The 19,861-nt window shown below is 41.9% G+C and overlaps 1 protein-coding gene across 1 annotated transcript in view; it reads right to left on the bottom strand.

Annotated features, from left to right (window-relative positions):
* The window catches only part of EDNRA (endothelin receptor type A), a 59,158-nt gene extending 47,370 nt beyond the window's left edge, over nucleotides 1-11,788 (bottom strand). Inside the window, exons 1-2 of the mRNA XM_032412953.1 lie at nucleotides 11,249-11,788; nucleotides 7,013-7,502 (exon numbers count right to left, since the gene is read on the bottom strand). Coding sequence (XP_032268844.1) covers nucleotides 7,013-7,432 — 420 coding nt within the window. The 5' untranslated portion in view covers nucleotides 7,433-7,502; nucleotides 11,249-11,788. The remainder of the gene's footprint in view (nucleotides 1-7,012; nucleotides 7,503-11,248) is intronic.
* Between the last annotated feature and the right edge of the window lie 8,073 nt (nucleotides 11,789-19,861).

The raw sequence follows: 19,861 nt of genomic DNA, 5'->3' as shown, positions 1-19,861 counted from the left end.
TTTGACTGGTTTCCATTACTGATGCTCTTTTCTAAGCAACTTGTTTTAAAAGTTGAGGTGGCAAACTGTCAATGAAACTCATAGAGATGCTTAAACTCTAAAAGTAACCTCTATTTGCCCATCTAAAAATAGTATTAAATCTTCCGGAGGGCACACTTGATCTTTGCGTCCCGAGTCCAGGAACACTGGGGACTCCAAATCTTAGTAAACATTTCAGAGCACGTGGTTTTGTAAAATTTTTGATGTTCAAGTTTAAAAATAAGGCTACCAAAAGTTAATATGAATGATACTTACATTTAGTCCTCTTATTGAATTCACTTTCAACCATTAACTTTGTAATTTAGGAAAGTTTTTCCAAGAAAAACTAGACCTAGTTAAAAATAAAATTGTAGCTATAGAAAGCAGTTATTCTAACTCCCAGGAGAGTATGGTAGCTCCAGAAAGCAGTTGTAGAATTTCTGGCAGTATATCAAATTTATTTTGACAGAATTTCTTAGAACAGTCCTTATTTAATCACTCTAGTCTTAGGATCAACTTCAGAGACAGTAAAGTTGATTCCCTATCCTCTTTCATTTTAGTGCGCATACTCTTTCTACCAACTGCATAGACCTGTATGATAATAAAGAAATAACACTCATATCCTAGCAACTCGTGAGATGAAGACACCATAGAAATATTTTGGAATGAAATAGCCCGAACATTTGCTTTTATTGATCCGAGTACTCGAAACAGCACAACATTTACACACCCCCCCCCCCACACACAGTGTATCTTGTGAAAATTGTTTTCTCAAAAGTAAAGCTTTTATGCATCCCTATTTTATGTTAAATTTAGAGCACAGCAGCCTCTTCTAGTTGCTGAAGTGTTTGATGGAGGAATATCATCAGCCATGATGCCTTTTACATCTCAACACCTTCCTAATGAGAACAGGACTGAAACCATCTCTCCCTCCTCAGCCATGGGAACAATCTTGCAGTTATGGACGGTTTCCATCCCCCATCCCCCTGAAGTAGGGATAACTGTGCTCTGAGCCAAATGCCGAGGGTTAGCAGAGTAACCTCATATGAGAATAATTACTTAACATGACCATGAGAGAAAGCAATGAGGTTCCCAGACACAGGAAACGAAAAGTCAGAACAAGAGGTAGAGTTGGAGAGGTTTCTGAAGCCTTTCCAGACAGCAACTTCCTTGTAACGAACAGCAAATTGGGTAATAAATTTATCACTCTGTCATTTTATGTGTACAGATATTCTGAAATCAGCTAGTTAGCATAATGAACTTTTGCAATGCACATGTGTCTTAGCAATGCCAGAAACTCAACCTATTTCCTGTTCTCTAAAGAGCAAATATAATCTTTAATAACATGAATGTTCCTTTTGATATCCCAAATCACTTGTAGGTTTAATATTTCAATCCCAATCCCAATTCCAAGTGTGCTCCAAGAATGCATATCGCACAGAAACTTGAAAAAAGACTCTTCAATTGTCTGTAGATAGCAGAGGAAGGTACATGACACAATGCCCAGACAAAGGCAAAGGGGGAAAATGATCCTGTTGTTATATCCTGCTCTGCTTGGCACACACATCTCGCAGATTTATGGACCCTGAGACGTTCCTGGTTTGCAGGAAAAAAGTAGAAATTCAACAAATTCAAAAAGAACGTCAGCTTTTAGATCTGGAATTGTGTGGGAGGAAAAACATTCTTACAGAAGCAAATACAGTACATTTTCTTATTTTACTCATTCATCAAATATTTTTTAAGTTGGGGACCACGCTGGATGCAGGAGATACACTGTATAAATGAGAATGATGGTAGCTTGCCTCAAGGAACTTGCAGTCTAGTGGGGCAGACTGGGAAGTCAACTGGTAAATACAATAATCGAGTATATGTTAAATGTTATTTTGGAGCTAATAGAGGGTGTCATGGGAGCCCATGAAAAAGGCAATAACCCAGTTTGAGTCATAGATACTTGCCAGACAGAGAGATAAAGGTTTAAGCTGAGATCTGAAGAATCAAGTGGAATAAGTTGGAGGAGGCATGAGGGAAAAATATGCCAAGTAGAAAGACCATCTGGGTATTCTCAGACAGGCCAGGTTAGCTGGAGTAAATGGAGGTAGAGGAACGTGTGCCCAGGGGTCGCCAGGAGGGAAGGCAGGGTCAGAACTACCCCGTAGGAAACATTTAGCTGGGATGCAATGCACCAACAAGGGGCAGAGATCTTGGTCAAGGGACACACTTTTCTTTAGAAAAATTCAGGGAATACAGTTTTTATTCCTAATTTTATGATTATAGCACTATTACTACAGTACATGAGAAAGATCTGTTTTTATTTGCTTGAAGATGAGTAAAAAGGAAACACCACCATTATCACATCTGCAATAATTTCGTGGGCAATTTGATCCACTTGGGGGACTAGGATGTAGAGACCACAGGTAATATCCTATGTACATAAATGGAGAGTCCCTCCGACAAATTATCATCGTCATCATCATCACCGCCAATATTTTACCGTGAGGATCTCGGAGAGATCTGATTAGAAGTGAATTTTAACAGTAAAGACCCTAATCAAATCAAATCATACCGAAAAGCACTTACGGAACAACTATCACGTTTGAGACACACAATCTATAAGTTGTGGCAATTTAACTTTGAGGCAGAAGTTGCCTTGATGATTTGATGTGTCAGCAAACAACTTTTGTATGGCTGCCCCAACAACAGGATGGATTCCAGTTGCACAAGATGTCAAAGGCTGTGTGAATACGGAGATAACTGGCTCCAAGCGAATGTCTCTGGTTTCCACATTGCTCAGATCCTCTGCCAGAGCAACATATTGAGTCTCGATTTTCCATTGCAAAATATTCCTGATAATTTCAAACAGAAATTGTATTTGTTTATTTTTCGTTGTTGTCCTCAGTAAGAGGTGGATGTTTAGAGTGGACCAAATTAGTAACCGACAATCAGTTATGGGATTCTGTCACTGGCTGGTTAGCTTGTTCTCACAAATCCGCTTTTATCCCCCATGCTGAATGGGGACATTATTCACCTACAGTATGATCTACGATAGCACTGGTTTCTACTCCCTGAGACCATGCTAGCGATTTCTACGCTATGCTGTTGGACTCAACTTCTTTCCTCTTCCCTTGGCCGCCATTCTAATCCCCTCAGATCTACTCCTGTCATACACGTATTACCCCATATTCCTGTTTCTACTGAATGGGCTGAGGTACAGTGGTTTATGGGCACATCTGTGTGCATGTATGGGTGAGCTGCTATCCTGAAAGCACGTGATGCCCAACTTTGGCTTACCCGTGCACACACATCACTTGTAGGGTTTCCACTCCACTCAAAATTATAACCCACCTCCCTATAGACAACACTCCAGGGTGTTAACATAATCTCATGGAATCAGTAAAGAGTACAATCATTAGATTCTATACTTCCAACCTATATTGGCATTTAGTAGTTGGGAGGTTATTTGTGACCCTAAACACAGATACAATGTTTTACTTGTTTTGCCATTGTAATGAATGTAAACAATTTATATACAGATTAATTTACTGGCTAAATTTGTGCATTTCTTGAAAATTCATGTATCAGATAATGTAATCTTTTTTTTTTTTAAGTTATTACTTATTTGTTTGACACAGAGAGAGAGAGCACAAGCAGGGGGAGCGGCAGGCTCCCCGAGGAGCAGGGAGCCCAATGCGGGGCTCGATCCCAGGATCCTGGGATCATGACCTGAGCTGAAGGCAGTCGCTTAACCAACTGAGCCACCCAGGCGCCCCAGATAATGTAATTTCTTGACAATTCAAATCCATCATCAGTTTAGTTTACAAGGGTGGATATTTGAAAGGGTCTGTAACTCCCTTTCCTTCTTCTCTCCTGTTTTTGTCAGTCTTCTTTGTAATTATTGATATTCTGCTTTTTGCATAATTTAAAGTTAGAGTAATCCTTTGATAAACTTAGTAATAACTTTTCTTCGACACTGCCATTTGCAAGGCCCTTGCATGCTCAAAAACCAAGAAGGAAATTGGCATTTATTTGCTTTCTTTGGTTCCTTCTGCTTTTGTCTCAGACCGTCTGATTTTATCACCAGGTAGCTTGTCTGTGTGCGCGAGTATAAGCCAGGGCCAGAGGAGTCTCGCTCCACTTTTTTGGCGTATTTCTTCTCTCTGCGGCATATGTAACTCCAGACTCATTTTTTTCAATGTAGGATCTGTAAATGCTTCAGAAGCAGCCACTCAGTGACGAGGTCTAGCCTCTCTGAGAATGTCATTGATTTAGGGGTAGTGATGGCATTTTGACCAGAGCTGTGTTGCATGCTGGGAGCTGGTAAGAAGTAGGTGAAATATGGTCAAAGGAAGGAGGATCTTCACTACTAAACGTGGGAGCTCCTGGGTATTTTTTATTAAAGCAACGCTCAGTAAGTAGAAGTGAAGACCAGTAGAGGCTGGAGGAAAGAACCTCTGAAGATAGAGAGATCAGTTAGGAAACTTCTGGAAATCAGGTGTAGAATGACCCCCCCTCTTCCATGCTCACAGACCATCAAGAGCCACTCAGTACTAAACAAAATGGTAAAGCGAGATGGACAACTGCTACTTTGCCCCACAAAGCAGGGCAGCTTGCCATGGTCAGAGGAGTCCACAGGTCTGATACGTGAGACTCCAAAGCATCAGACTCTTACAGCAGGAGGCAGCTGTGGACAAAAGGCATGAGGGCTGGGAGCTCACATCGTTTGGAGGGATTTCTCTTGACTCTCCTGGGCAGAAATTGGGGAAACTGCAACATCTTATGGTCTCCTAACCTAGAGGACAGGGCTGACAGAATGAAGGAGAAATAACCACTAAGTATTGTGAGGCTTTTTAGCTTACTCAAACGTTTTCTTCTTTTCCTCTGGAAGAAGATCAAAATAACTAAACTGTATACATATTATTTAACCCAAAAGGTTTACTTTCTAAAATGAATGCTGGTTAAATGACTCATTACATGAGTTTTAGAAAGAACAGAAATTACACAAATGTACTCCTGTGATGTGAAAACATGTTAAACTGTCCACATTATTTAGAACTATAATAAGGTATATAAAGTCTTGGATTCCCAAGAGGGAAGAATCGTATGGTCAAATGAGGACGTGTAAATTATTATCCATTGTTATATGAATGTAAAACAAAGTTTTATTTGAATTTTCACCAATTGGAGATATTCCAGATGATCTGACTTCAAATGTTGCTATGGAATGGAAATGACGTTTAGTCTGGTGATTGGCAGGTAGTACCTCAAAGACATAAGCAAGTCTCCTTCCCAGCAGTTGCAGATATTGATTTTCCAAAAAGCTTCTTTGCAAATGGTCAAATGGGAATAATTAATTTGGAGATAATTATTCTCCTGAGCCCTGATGGGTTGGTTAGCTAGTGTGCAAGTATGAATAATCAATGTTTAATACTCTACAACGTGACTACTGGAGTAAAATTTTGAATAAGAGTCATATAAACATTTTACATCTATTATTAAAGAAAGATGTCATGAGAAAGTCAAGTGTTTACACATAATATTTCATAAAGAGAAAATTAATAACCTTTTAAAAAAATTAAAGTTCTGTAGCATGTGCTAAACATTTTAAGTTAATTGCACATTTTAAGTTTTGCATCATAGTTCAGTTCTAAAATCCCATTTTAAGTTCAAATAGAAAACATATGTTTTCATGCTATTCTGTGAAAAGAGATGGTATATATTTTTTAAATCACTTGTCTAATTTCCCCAGTGTTGCAAAGAGTATATTGGAGTAATTCTGAAATGGTTCTTACTTGTAACATTCAAGATTGTGATCAATGTTTTCAGCATTATTGTTAGCACTTCATTGTACCGCTGCTTTTCCTGGGAGGCGAGTATAATTTTGCCACCGTTTAAGTGTATCTATTGGAAACCAAGAGCCTCACTTAAAATTTATCATGTCTTCAAACAAAAATTTGCCATTTAAAGTCATATTGCAGAATATTATTGCTCAGAATAGCTTTGTTTTTTATGGATAATTACATAGAAGAAAAAAATAAAGGCTGAGGAAAAAGCACTTCTCCTGGGCTTAGTTAGAATAAAGACATTCCATAACATCTGGCATAGACCACGTGATTTCACTTGAGTTTTAGGTCATTTGGATTCTTGCAGCAATTTCCCCTCACAACCGCTAGACCAAGTACGTAATATCTAATTCTTTTTGGCTTTAGTTTGTTTCAGTACTAACCGGCCCCTGAAGCGAGGTGATCACAGTGACAGTGGGTTAGTTATCTTCCTCGGGGCTGAGGCACCAACTTTGTCTTACTTGTCCTGGGATCCTGATTGCCTTGCTCAGGGGTGGGGACACAGTGGGTCTGAAAACTCCATAAACCAAAGAAACGAAGGAGGTGACAGTAAACTGATGCCTAATTTAAACAGCTTTAGTGACAGTGTTCAACAAGGTTAGCACTGGCCCGCCATCCCGTGGACCCCACTGACTCTACGCCACCCAGATCAGTGAGGGAAGCCAGCATGCCCTTCCATCATCAACCCAGACAGTCAAAATAAAATGGGTACTTTTCATTTCAAGACCTACTGTGGATATCTGGCTGCTGAACGGCAGCACCTTAAAAAGGTAATAGAAACTGAAGAGATACTTATTTTAAGTACTCTTTGGGCTCAATAGATCTCACCCTGCAAACTGAATCTCAGAAAAATCCAGTTGCTTCCCACCATTGCCCATCCACTCAGCAAGCTCAGGGCTGGCATGAGAATCTGCTTCGCTAAAGACCATGACTTTGAATAGTCATCCCAGAAATACGATTTTGTTAACAATTAAGTTAGCAAATACGTGCAACATTTAACAAATAATAAAATTTTTAAATGCCACCGAGTTCTAAGGCTGCAGAAATCACTCTTAGTAAAAACGTGGACTAAAATTCCAAAGGTCGGCAGCAACTCTCTTACTGTGGAATCAGAGCATATGTTCAAACCTGCAAATATATTTGTGGTTACTTCCTACCTTAAACACATTGATAGGGAGATCAATGACCACATAGATAAGGTCTCCAAGGGCAAGGCTGGCTATCAGCGCGTTGGGGCCATTCCTCATACACTTGTTCTGGTAAATGATCCTGAGCAGAGTTGCATTCCCCACCATTCCCACGATGAAAATAGTACAAGATATCACAGTGTTAATGTATTTGAAAGCTGAAGTAATCTTAGTCTGCTGCGGGCAATACTTGTGCATTGAACCATTGCTAGGTAGGGCCAAATTAGTGGGTCGATGAGTGGTAACCAGGAAGTTGAGTTCCGTCCCATGAAAAACGGTGAAGTCATCCGCTGGAGTGCTTACGTTTGTGTTGTAGCTCTCAGGATGATCACTGATTACACATCCAACCAGCGCTACCCAAAACGCCACCTTGAGGCAAAAGGTTTCCATCGCAATGCAAATTTGAGGAAGTGTCTCTTATTGTGTTGCCTTTATACCCTCACTTTTTTTTTTTTTTCACCTGGAAAAGAAAGGAGGAAAAATAATTTTGGTTACAAAATCCAGCTGCCAATTAAATTGTAATCAATGATCATTTATTACTTCAAGTAAAAAGCAGTGTATATTTGGTAATTGGATAAGATCAGCTGTGTCAGGTTATCCCATGGCAGGAAAAAACAAAAGAGAAGACCAAAGCTCCATTATGGCAAATTCTTTATCTCTGTCTCTGTCTCTGTCTCTCTCTCTCTATGCCTCTCTGCCTCCTCCTCTTTCCCTCTCTCATCTCCATCCATAGCTATCCTTATATCTAGATTATAATATGGATGAGGATATGCCGGTCTTTTCTTTAGTAGATGAAAAGTTACTTTTTTCTCTCCATTACACCTAGGCTGATAAGAACCTGAATTACAAAAATCTTCGAGTTGAGATACAAAATTTTATTTATTAATGGAAGAGAAAAGGCATTATTTGCCAAGTAGAACTCACACGGTATTAATTCTAAGAATCACCCAATTCTGTAATTCAATATTCCAAAATGGGTTCTGTTTTGCACATGGTAAATAATGGATGTGGGAATAAAATACAGCACAGGTAGCCATTTAAAGTGTTATAAAATGCTCTTTTGAAATCAGAACTCTGGTGAACACCATCGATACATTTAACAATCTTCGTTTCAATTAAAAATTATATAATTGATAAAGACAAAATATTTATTTTATTGAAAATCTTGATGAATAATGGGTACAATCCACCTTTGTGACAGGAACTTTTTTTCTTTTCCATTCCTCAGAAATTATTATTACAATATTTGCCAATGAGTGAAACTGGGAGTAGTGGCTTTCTCAGGCCAGCCACAGTATTTGGCTTTCCAAGGGACATCTGTCCCATACTCTCTTTTAAACATCCCATGTAGCTACATTTAAAAGGCCCACTGCACCGAGCACTTGACATGCATCGTGCCATCTAATGCATACAGTGCTCTTGTGAAGGCGATACACAGTTCCGTTATAAACACAGGGAACCAGAGGCTCAGTAAGGGCAAGTAGCTTGTCAGGTCCATGGGGTAGTGGAAATGTTGATTGTAAGGCAGGTTAGTGTGACTCTGAGCCTGAGCTCTTAGCCACTAGACCACACTATCTCTCATTCTCTTGCCTTCTTAGCGCTAAAATGTTTCAACGGAGTCTCCAGAGTTTTGATGAAGCAATAGGCTCGGGAGGATGATTACATGTTTTCGAAAGATCATTTGTGGTTTATGCTTAATTGACTTGCAGAGAGCAAGTGGTCCTTCCTGCTCAGAAAGTCTAGGTTTCTACTTTAATCCTTAAAGATGTTGGGGAAAATGAGGGGGTTGGTGGTAACACAGTAATCAAAGGTAAATAAAAAATGGCTCCTCCCATTTAAATTTTTTGTACATTTTCTTCCCCATGAGTTTTTAATGATTCTTCAAATGAAGACCCATAAGCTCATTAATGCAGTGGCATGTGTCTATGGTTTATATGTCCAAGTCATAATTTAATTTTTTTTTAAATTGTGTCCTTTTTCTTGGTCTATTTATGGTTGGTATTAACCACTTTTAGGAATTTTGACAGTTGTCTTGGGAAATCAATAGAGCTTATGTTTAGACAATATATAGATGAAATAAGATTTATTCAGTTTGTATAGAAGGTCTGAAGTAAGTACAAGGTGCAAATACCATATACTTTTGCCTTCGCCTGAGATTTTTCCCAGGAACCCGAAACAATAATGACATTGTATGTATATTAATAATTTATTATATATGCATCTGACTTGAGCTTTACAACTCTAGGTAGGCAGGGGCAATATTCCCATTTTAATTGGGAAATTGAGTCTTGAAGAAGTTAAGGCTTCATGGCCAAGAAGGGGCAGGACAGGTATAATGCCTCACTTTGCTTTGCTTAATTATAAGTAGTTTGCCATTGTTTCCTGCTTTTTACAGTTTGGAGTGAATAGTTGACCGAATGTTGATAGACCCACAAAATGCCACTACTTGCATTCCACACTGGAGACCAGGACTCGAAGAACAAAGCATATCATCATTCTCCTCTTTAGATCATAGCTATGGGAGAAAAGAAATCCTTCAATACCTTGTACTATTTGATGGCTAAAGCCTCCCACTTTCCCAGTTGGAATGGACCCTTCAGTAATGTTTCCTTAAAAATAAGAGAGAGAAGGCCTTTCCTGGAAATGGAGTGGCTCTTTGCCCAGTAGAGTCCACTAGGAGAATATTTAGTGAACTGACCTGGCTATCATGGGTGATTATGACACTCAGGAAAGGTACCACTATAGTGTCTGAACATTAGCATGATGGTTTGCTTCATCGGCTGATTATGCAGGAGGTAAAAAGGCCAAGGCTGTGGGTTCTTACCAAGGTGTGAGCTAGCTACCACCAAAACCACTTTCCTTCCTCCTCCAACAATGACACCACCACATCATTTCTGATGACATCTCCATCAGCTTTCTGCATGAATTAAGCTGCAGAGCTAAGGGATACTTGGCAAAGGTATGTAGGTATCATATTATCATTGGGTGAAAAATACAAAACCAAACAAAAAAAAAGCCTCTCAAATGCATGTTCCTCCAAGGATGAATCTGTAGCCGTTTTCCATGGATCTAAGCCATGCTGTGCTTGGAACCCTCAGTCATAATCAGACCTAGTTCTCTAGTGAAGCATCTCAGGTTCAGCCCAAGGTTTATAGATTCAGCATTCTTCGAATTTGGTGGAGTTCAAAAGCTATTATTAAGGAAGAGGACTGAATCCTTAGGCTTACACTGTAAGCATTTAACATCTTGGATTCTCAGGATTAAAGGTCGCCTATATAATTAGTAATTTGGAAATCCCAACCTTACTGAAATGGCATAAATTTAAAGCAGGTAATTTACTGAAATGACTGCCAAGGTATTTCTCAATTAATTAACACTTAGCACAGAGGGGGTAGTAGGTCGGAGGGGGGGAACATCTACAGGAGGAGAGAAAAAAAAAAACCCCAAATAAATAAACCAGAAACTTTTTACTAGTTTTCCGTGGGTTCTGCTCTCTGGGTAATAAATAGCAACTGCTCTTACTGACGACGCCTGACTATAATATGCCTCCCACCCCACCCCCTCCGCCGCCAACTCTATCCGGGAACTCTATTAGGATGGTGTAAACAGAGGCTGATTATCTAGAAACAGCCGTTGTTTTCTGCACGTGAAACGCAACAAGTGCCCTTTAAAGGAGAGCACAGAACAAAACGCCCAGACCTCTGCAGGCAGGTTTCCAAACTAGCCGCCCTGGGGTTTTTCCAAAACACATCAGTCCCTCACACCGAGTGCCCTTGGCTACCCTTGGCATACCCCGAGTGTGCGGGGAGGAGAAGCAGGCGAGTCCGAAAAGGCAAACTTCACAAGTAGGCTTTGGAGCCACCGACAAGGGCGTGATGTTCCACAAAGTTCTCGCATGCTTGGGGAAAAAGGGAGACCCAGGGAGAACCGCTGGTTTTCCTCTGACTAAAAATCCGAATCCCGCCCGGGGAGGCTGGGGGGCTTTCGATCAGTCCCCCCAACCCCCAAACGTTTCCGGAGCGCGCCCTTCCCGGGGAGGTGCCCGCCCCGCCACGCGCCCTTGGGCAGGTGGGTACCAACCCCTGTGCGGAGGGTCGCCAAGCGGCGGTCGCCGGGCTCGCCTCTCCTCCCAGCCGAGGGGCCCAGGCAGCGAACCCCCCACCCCCACCCCCTCCCGGCTCCCTGAGAGGAAAGAGTTGCACCGACCGTGGAGCTTGGCGGGCTCAGACAGCTGCGCGCACCCGGGCGGGAGGAAGCGGAGCCGGCGAGGGTGGGTGGTGGACGTCGCCCGGCTCCCGCGCCGCGGCGGCCCGTGAGGCGCAGCTGCCTCCGCTTCAGAAAGCTTCCTGGGCACGGCTTCTCCCGGGAGGTCTTCCCGAGCCTCCAGCCTCTGGCCACCGGGTGGGACGGAGCCTCTCCACCTCCTGCCCGCAATCGCCAGACCAAAGGGATGACTGTACGCGCGCGCGCGAAGGCTCGCAGAAAAAGAAAACTCCAGGGAAACACGCCTCCCGTCTGTCCTCCCCTTCTCCTCGAAACACTCCCAGACCGTCTACTCCACTCTGGGACAGCAAGAGCGTCCCAACCTTCCAACCCTCCCAAGGCTGCCACTATAAAGCGCAAAGCGGCCGCCCCCTCCCAGGCCCTGAAGGGCAAGAGTCTTTTAACTCTTTCCTTCCCGAAATAAAGGGGGGTTTGGCAATCGAAGGAGGAGCGTTTTACCGACAAGACTCAGAACTGAGGAAGGCCTTGCTGACAAACCCATCCCCTTCACAGTCAGTGTAGGCAGATTTGATCCGCGAGGGAAGGACTCCAGCTAGAGCCAGGGTCCCAGGGCAGGGCGGTCTCCTCTGCATTCCCTGCCTCTTGGCTTGGCTTATATGCCCCCTCTTAAGCTTATCGCATGTTCAAGAGCCAGCTTAGACAGCAGTTGACTGGATCAAATTTTGCTTCTATCTCCTCTCTAGAAGCCTGCACCCCAACGCTCCATACCGCGCCAGGGTAAGGCAGGAGAGTCTGTGGAAGGGTCCAGTGTGTGGCTCAGAGAAACTCGCGATTCCTCAAGAAATCCAAACACTGAGGGTGCAGACGCTGCAGAAGGTGGGTCTCAGCATCTTTCTATGATAGAGTTTTATCCTAAATTGGGGAGTGGGCGAGGAAGTGAGGGACAAAGGCCACTGCTTCTGCCATACAAGAAAAAATTGAGGGCTCCTTAGAGGAAGTTCTCCCTTGGAGTCCTTTAAGGCACTACTGGTGTGAGACATATTGTGGAAAGGTGAGTTTGGAGCACTGGTAACATTATATCACAGGCTGTTCTGGCTATCTACTGCAGCTAAAGAAATTCATCCTAAAACGGTAGTGGCTTGAGACAACAGCAGTCATTTATTTTACTCATCATTCTGCAATCTGAGCAGGGCTTGGCTGGGACAGCTCATCTTTGCTGGGGCTGGAGGCTCCGCTTCCAAGACAGTTCACTCACTTGGTGATGAGTGTTAGTTTTCTCCCTGTGTGTCTCTCTACAAAGTGATTTGTAGGGAGTGATTTGTAGGCTTCCTCACAGCATGGTGGCTCGGTTCCAAGAAGGAGTGTCCAAAGAGTTGGAAAGTGGAAGCTGCCAGTTTTTTAAGGTCTGGGCCTAGAGACTGGCACAGTGTCACTTCTGCAGAATTCTATTACAAAGCACTCACTGATCCCAGATTCAAGGTGAGGGGATATTGACTCCACCTGTCAATGCAAAGAGTGCAAAGAATTTTTAGGGGGCATCTTGTAAAAGAATCGAAGAGATGCACAGAATATCACCATTGAGTGGGACCTTAATAGTCATCTAGTCTGACTGGACTAGGTATTATCCTGTGTATTAATCTACTCTATCTATAGCTTTCCCATGACATCTCTGTCAGTCAGCCGGGATAACCAATAGCTTTCATAAATAAGTACCTTAGTTTGCACTGAAAAAAAAAGGTACGCCTTCAAGCACATGGTTTGGCAAGCTGGGAATATTTCCAGGGAAGAAAAAGTTATTGTTTCCTCCAGAAGAGGTAGTTCTACACCAGGGTTCACACGTCAGAATGTGAAACATGTGCTGGGTTTTAGGCCCTACTCACGCTGTGACCAGACACACTTGGACAGTGCACAACTTGTGTAACTGAGCATATTAGTCTATCCAGTCTTTGGTAGAGCACATCCATTGGCCCCTATATCCTGGGAACAGCTCATCCCACTGTGGCACAAGTCTAGTGATTAAAAATTCCTCTTCCAGATGTGCCTGGGTCGCTCAGTCGGTTAAGGTCTGCCTTCAGCTCAGGTGATGATCTCAGGGTCCTGGGATCGAGCCTTGCGTTGGGCTCCCTGCTCAGGAGGGAGTCTGCTTCTCCCTCTCCCTCTGCCCCTCACCCCCGCCCTCTGCTCATGTGCATGCACTCCCTCTCTCAAATAAATAAATAAAATCTTTAAAAAATTCCTCCTCCACATGCATTAGGATGTCTATTATCAAAAAAGCAGAGAACAAGTGTTGACAAGAATATCTAGAAATTGGAACCCTTGTGCATTACAGGTAGGAATGTAAAATAGTGCAGTAGCTGTGGAAAACAGTATGGCAGTTCCTCAAACAATTAAACATAAAATTACTGTATGATCCAATAATTCTATTTCTCGGTATATACCGAACTTAATTGAAACCAGGGACGCAAACAGATATATGTACACCCATGTTCATAGCAGCATTATTCACAATAGCCAAAAGATAGGAATAACCAGAATGTCCATCTGTGGATGAATGGATAAATAAAATGTAGCATACACACACACATAACACTCTGAAATATTATGTAGCCTTAAAAAGGAGTAAAATTCTGATACATGCTCCAATGTAGATGAAACTTGAAGACATTACACTAAGTGAAATATGCCAGATGCAAAAGGACAGCTGCTGTATGATTCCCCTTATGTGAAGTGCTTAGAGTAGTAGTCAAAATCAGGGACAGAAAGTGGTATATGGTGGTTGCCAGGGCCCGGATTCGGGGGAGGAACGAGGATGTGCTATTTAATGTGCTTCAGAGTATGTTCTGAAGATGGGTGGTGGTGATGGTTGCACAACAATGTAAATGTACTTAATGCCACAACGGTATGCTTAAAAATGGCTATGATAAATTTATATTACGTATATTTTGCCACACAAAAAAATTCTCCCTGACATTAAGATGAAATCTACCTCTGTATCTTACCTGTTGATCTGCCTACACGCTCCTAAAATAAATTTACTGCTTCTTCTAAGAAAGATCTTCAAATATAAATAAATACGTTTTGTGTGGATCGCCAGCATAGATCTGCCTTTGTAAGGGATTGGGATTGCCTCATTCTAGGTGAGAACAACACAAACTTAGTTGTTGGAGGTTTATATTCTTGTCTTTTCTCCTTTACCTTGAGGAAGATGACTTCCGTAGATTTAAATCTGTTTTCATTTAAATTAACTACTTCCACTAACCCCTCTCCCCATATACAGGACTTTATATACTCACCCCACTTTTATATTCCCTGCTTTGTACTTTTTTTTTTTTAAGATTTATTTATTTATTTGAGAGAGAGAGAGAGTGTGTGTGAGAGCGCGCGCACGCAGCGGGGAAGGGCAGATGGATGGGGAAAGAGTATCTCAAGCAGACTCCCTGCTGAGCACAGATCCTGAAGCTGGGCAATTTCATGACCCTGAGATCACGACCTGAGCGGAAACCAAGAGTCAGATGCTCAACCGACTGAGCCACCCAGGTGCACCCCTGCTTTGTTCTTTTAATGAACATATAATTAATATATTTAACTAAGTTTCTCAACTTGACTTCCAAGGATTATTTCTTTCCCCTGGAAGGGTAGGTTGAATGCAGATTTGCAGGTCTTTGGAATTTCCAGGAGACTTTCTTAATCACACTTGACTTCTGGTTCAAACAGCTCATAAGTGGAGCATTACTGTAATGGTAGTTACATTGACTTTTCTCAGCATCATATTATCATTATTGATTTCCTGAATAATAATTGCTGAAGATTAAGAAGTACTCAAGATAGCACTTAAAAGCCAAGTTCTCATGTGCCCTTGGGATAAAAGTTCTTAGGAATTTAAGTTTCTTGATTCAAACTTGCAAATCCATTTCACAATTGCCAATTCTTAAGATCTTCAAACTTGAAGTACAATAAAAGATTTGCATTTCATAGTATTTGCTAAAAATGTTGTGTTCGCTTTCAGGGCCCCCTGGGGGAAGAAAACATGAAGGGGTCAGGGAAGAACCACAAAGATAAAGAAAGGCTGGAAAGCTGGTTGTGAGAGGAGAAGGGGAGAAGCTGGGGACATGCACATCAGAGACCCGGACCCATCACCGTAGCCTTCACACTGGGCAGTGTCAGGGTCAAGGCTTGCTGTTGACAATGTACCTGGAGAAGAAAAAGCAAGCCCGGTGAGTTTAAGTTCCATTTTTAATTGAAATTCACTACAGGCAGTTTTTTTAAATTTATTTTTTATTTTATTTTATCATGTTATGTTACAGTTTGTTTTTTTAAAAGGAAGTATTCCCAAATGTTAGCTTGTGATAGGTTGCTGAGGATTCTAAAGTGTTTTCTCACTGCAATAATGTTGCACATGGTGGCCAAGACTGTAGGTGACCTCATCCAAACCTACTTAAGGCCTAAGGCAGCCCAATGTTTTGTAAACCACTGGTGGCCTCATTGGAGGGCTAAAAAAATCATTCTATCTTAGCATTACTAATGATTAGGCAAGCAGATATTAGTTGTCCTCTGATGACATATTCTGTCTGGCCACAAATGTTTAACTTAAGACTTTAGCTATTCTAGTTTCCAGGAAAGATAGGAGATAGACCTGCAAGTTAGACAAATGCCGTGAGGAAACAAATAGACAAATCCAGAAAGTGTGACATTTTACAGGACAGCTAGCCCCATCTCCTCAACAAGTCAGTCAATGAAAAGGGGTATTTTTCTAGATTAAAAGAGACTTAAAGGAGCATGGCAACCAGCTCCATTGTCCTGAGGGTTCAAGATTTTGCTAGTGAGGACTAGAGGTCAAGATGGGTACTATGAGGACATCATTGTGACTCTGACTCTTGAATGCTCCTTTAGGTTGGTATGGGCTTGGGAACTGTGGGCCGCACTTGTAATAAAAGACAACAAACAGGATATGTGTAAGCTTGAATAAAGAGACTTAATCAAAAGAGGTGGTAGCAGGTGTCCTGTGGAATAACCTCAGAGCAGGAGAGGTAAGGACAATTAGCTTACAGTTTGTTCTTTAGATATGTCAGGGCAACTTACGATAGATTTTGAAATTGGCAGAAAAGATCACTAGGTGTCCTGTCTAGTGCATTTTTCTGTGTTATCTGTGCCTTCCATCACCTTTGTGAGCTCTTTTACAACTCTGTAAGTTGTAGAAAACTGATAGCCATACAAGAGATTCTTGAACATTGAAATTAAAATTAATTTTGATTGGTACAGATGCAAGCGATTCTTGCCTTTTGGATGTTGACCAGTTGTCCTAGTCAGCTCATGCTGCCCTAGTAAAATACCAGAGACTGGGCAGTTTAAACAACAGAAATTTATTTTCTCACAGTTTTGGAGGCTGGAAGTCCAAGATCCGGGCGCCAGTGTGCTCAGGTTCTGGCTTCTTGCCGGGTCCTCACATGGCAAAGGGAAAGAAAGAGAGAGAGAGAGAGAGGGAGAAAGGGTATATACTCCGGTATCTCTTTTTATAAGGGTACTATTCCCATCATGAAGGCACCACCCTCGTGACCTCATCTAATCCTAATTACCTCCCAAGGCCCTGTCTCCAAATACCATCACATTGGAGGTTAAGGCTTCATGGGCTCTGATCAACACTTTTAATGTGTGGAGGGGTATATTTGAAGGGGCAGTTTTCCACACCACCAAGCAGTTCTCCAACATCAGCTAGATGTTCAACAATTCAACTCAATGCTGACACTATCTTCCTAGAAATAGCATCAGACTCTCCAAGTGAAGGGCTCAGTCCCAAGAAATGGCACTCCACTTAAGACGCCAATCACAAACCCAGGTTGTTGTCTGTGCTTCTTACTGACCGGCTGTAAATCAGAGGTTCACATACCCTCCTCCTTTAGTTTGATTAATTTGCTAGAGTGGCTCACAGAACCCAGGAAAGTTGTTACTGATTTATGACAAAGGATAGCAAAGGATACTAATCAATAGCCCAATAAAAAGATACATAGAGTGAGGTCTTAAACAAATAAGCTTTTGTCTTTATGGAGTTTGGGGCCCAGCACGGTGGTATGTGGGAGCCATCTGGTTCTGCAATCTGGAGGCTCTCTAAACCCTCTCTTTTTTGTTTTTTTTTTTATGGAGACTTCATTATGTAGGCATCACTGGTTAAATCATTGGCCATTGATCATTGATTCAGTCTCAAGAAATCAGGGCATGGACTAAAAGTTCCAATCCTCTATTCATGGTTGTTTCCCCTGACAATTAGCCCCCATCCTTAGTTTCTTTCCAAAAGTCACCTCATTGACATAGCCTAGTTGTGTTGGAAAGGGGCTTGTCATGAATAACAAGACACTCATTTCACCTTTATGGATCTGAAGTGTTTTTTTTGGCATTGAGGTCAAGAGACCAAATACTATAACAAAAGATTCTCTTATTGCTCAGGAAATTCAAAGGGTGTTGGGAGCTGTGAGCCAGGAATTGTTGATGAAGACAAAATACATGTGAGACATATACTTTGGTCATCTGAATGACCAAATACATATTCCTTATAAATCACAATATCACAAGGTTTCAATATATGAATTCAAGGGGGAAACAAACATTCAGTTTATAACACTTTGCCCCTAGACTCCTTAAATGTATGTCCTTCTTGCATGCAAAATACATTCATTCTAGCCCAACAGCCCCCCAAAGTCTTAATTCATTCCAACAATAACTCTAAAGTCTTAGGTCCAAAGTCTCATCTAAATATCATCTAAATCAGGTATGGGTGAGACTAGAGATATGATTCTTCCCTAAGGCAAAATTCCTCTCCAGTTGTGAACCTGTAAAAACCGTGCTTCCAAAATATAATGGTGGGACATGCAGAAAGTAGACAGTTTGCTCATAATAAGAGGAAGTTGTAAGATCACATCATCTATAGGCTTTTTATGCTTTAGGAGTCTATGATTTATTTCTTGTGGAGCTCACAATTTACATATGTTTTTTTTTTAAGATTTTATTTATTTATTTGACAGAGCACAAGTGGGGGAAGTGGCAGAGAGAGAAGGAGAAGCAGGTTTCCCACTGAGCAGGGAGCCTGATGCAGACCTTGATCTCAGGACCCTGGGATCATGACCTGAGCTGAAGGCAATTGCTTAACCGACTGAGCCACCCAGACGCCCCTACAATTTACATATCGAAATAGAAAATAGGAGCAAGAAGACAGGTTAGTGTTGAAGGGGTTAGGAACAAGTCTACCCAAAATGTGCCACTTTGGCAGGTAGACTATTTTGAGCTGAAGGCAATTAAGACCCAGCAGATTACCTTTCCCTTAAACTACCTAAAACATTTTAGATAGGGGGCCTGCCCCAGAAAGAGGGCTACTACTGAGAAATAACTTTTTTTTTTTTTAATTACAATGACCTATCTGAATGGCAAGACAAACATAATTACCAAACATCTGCTTTTCTCATCCTCTTGTGACTCACTCTTCTCCTCTTTGAAGCCCCAGGCCCTTATCCCATTCCTTAGCTCAAGATGGCATATAAGCCTCAATTGTCTGGTTTGTCCTGGGGTCTCATTGTTTTTGCGGGGCCCCCATATGTATGTAATTGAAATTGTTTTTCTCTAGTTAATCTATTTGTTAGATTATTTTTTAAAAATATTTTATATATTTGGGATGCCTGGGTGGCTCAGTTGGTTGAGCATCTGCCTTCAGCTCAGGTCATGATCCCAGAGTCCTGGGATCGAGTCCCATATCAGGCTTCTTGCTCAGCGGAGAGCCTGCTTCTCCATCTGCCCTTCCCCCTGCTTGTGCTCTCTCTCTCTCTCTCAAATAAATAAAATCTTAAAAAAAATCATTTATAAAAAAATTTTTACATATTTATTTGACAGAGAGAGACACAGCGAGAGAGAGAACACAAACAGGGGGAGTGGGAGAAGGAGAAGCAGGCTCCCCGCGGAGCAGGGAGCCCGATGCAGGGCTAGATCTCAGGACCCTGGGATCATGACCTGAGCTGAAGGCAGACGCTTAACAACTGAGCCACACAGGCACCCCTATTTGTTAGATTATTAAACCAGCCAGAGAACTTAGAAGAAAGGTAGATGGAAAGTTTTTTCCTTCCTCTCCTACAGTGTGTTTCTTAGTATAAAGCATAAGGGTAGAGAATAAAGTGGTGGTGGACAGAGCTTTGGTGGTTTGGTGGCCAAGTTTAAGGCAGAAATCCTAGAGATATTTAAAATGAAGAAAAACAAAATAGCAGCCAGCTTATGCTATATAACAACCCCCACCCCCAAAGGAACATATTGGATTAAAACAACAATAGTATATTAGCTCATGATATTGTAGGTCAGCAGTTTTGGTTAGATTCATCTGGGTGGTTCTTCGGCTGGTCTCGGCTAGGCTCATTCATGTTGTAGAGTTTCCTCATGTATGTGCAGTCAGCTAGCATTTGATGGCCTCACTCACATATCTGGCTCTTGGCTGGAGCAAGGGATTGGCAGGGCCATGTGTCTTCCATCATCAAGCAGGCTAGCCTGGCTCATTCATCTGGTGGTATCAGGGTTCCAAGTGCAACAAGCAAGGGCAAGACCCAGTAAACAAAGAGTCTTCCAGTG

This window comes from Phoca vitulina, unplaced genomic scaffold (genome assembly GCF_004348235.1).
Source record: "Phoca vitulina isolate PV1807 unplaced genomic scaffold, GSC_HSeal_1.0 scaffold14, whole genome shotgun sequence".
NCBI lineage: Eukaryota > Metazoa > Chordata > Mammalia > Carnivora > Phocidae > Phoca > Phoca vitulina.
Note: the sequence above shows the minus strand (reverse complement) of the source record. Positions and strands in the feature narration are given on the sequence as shown.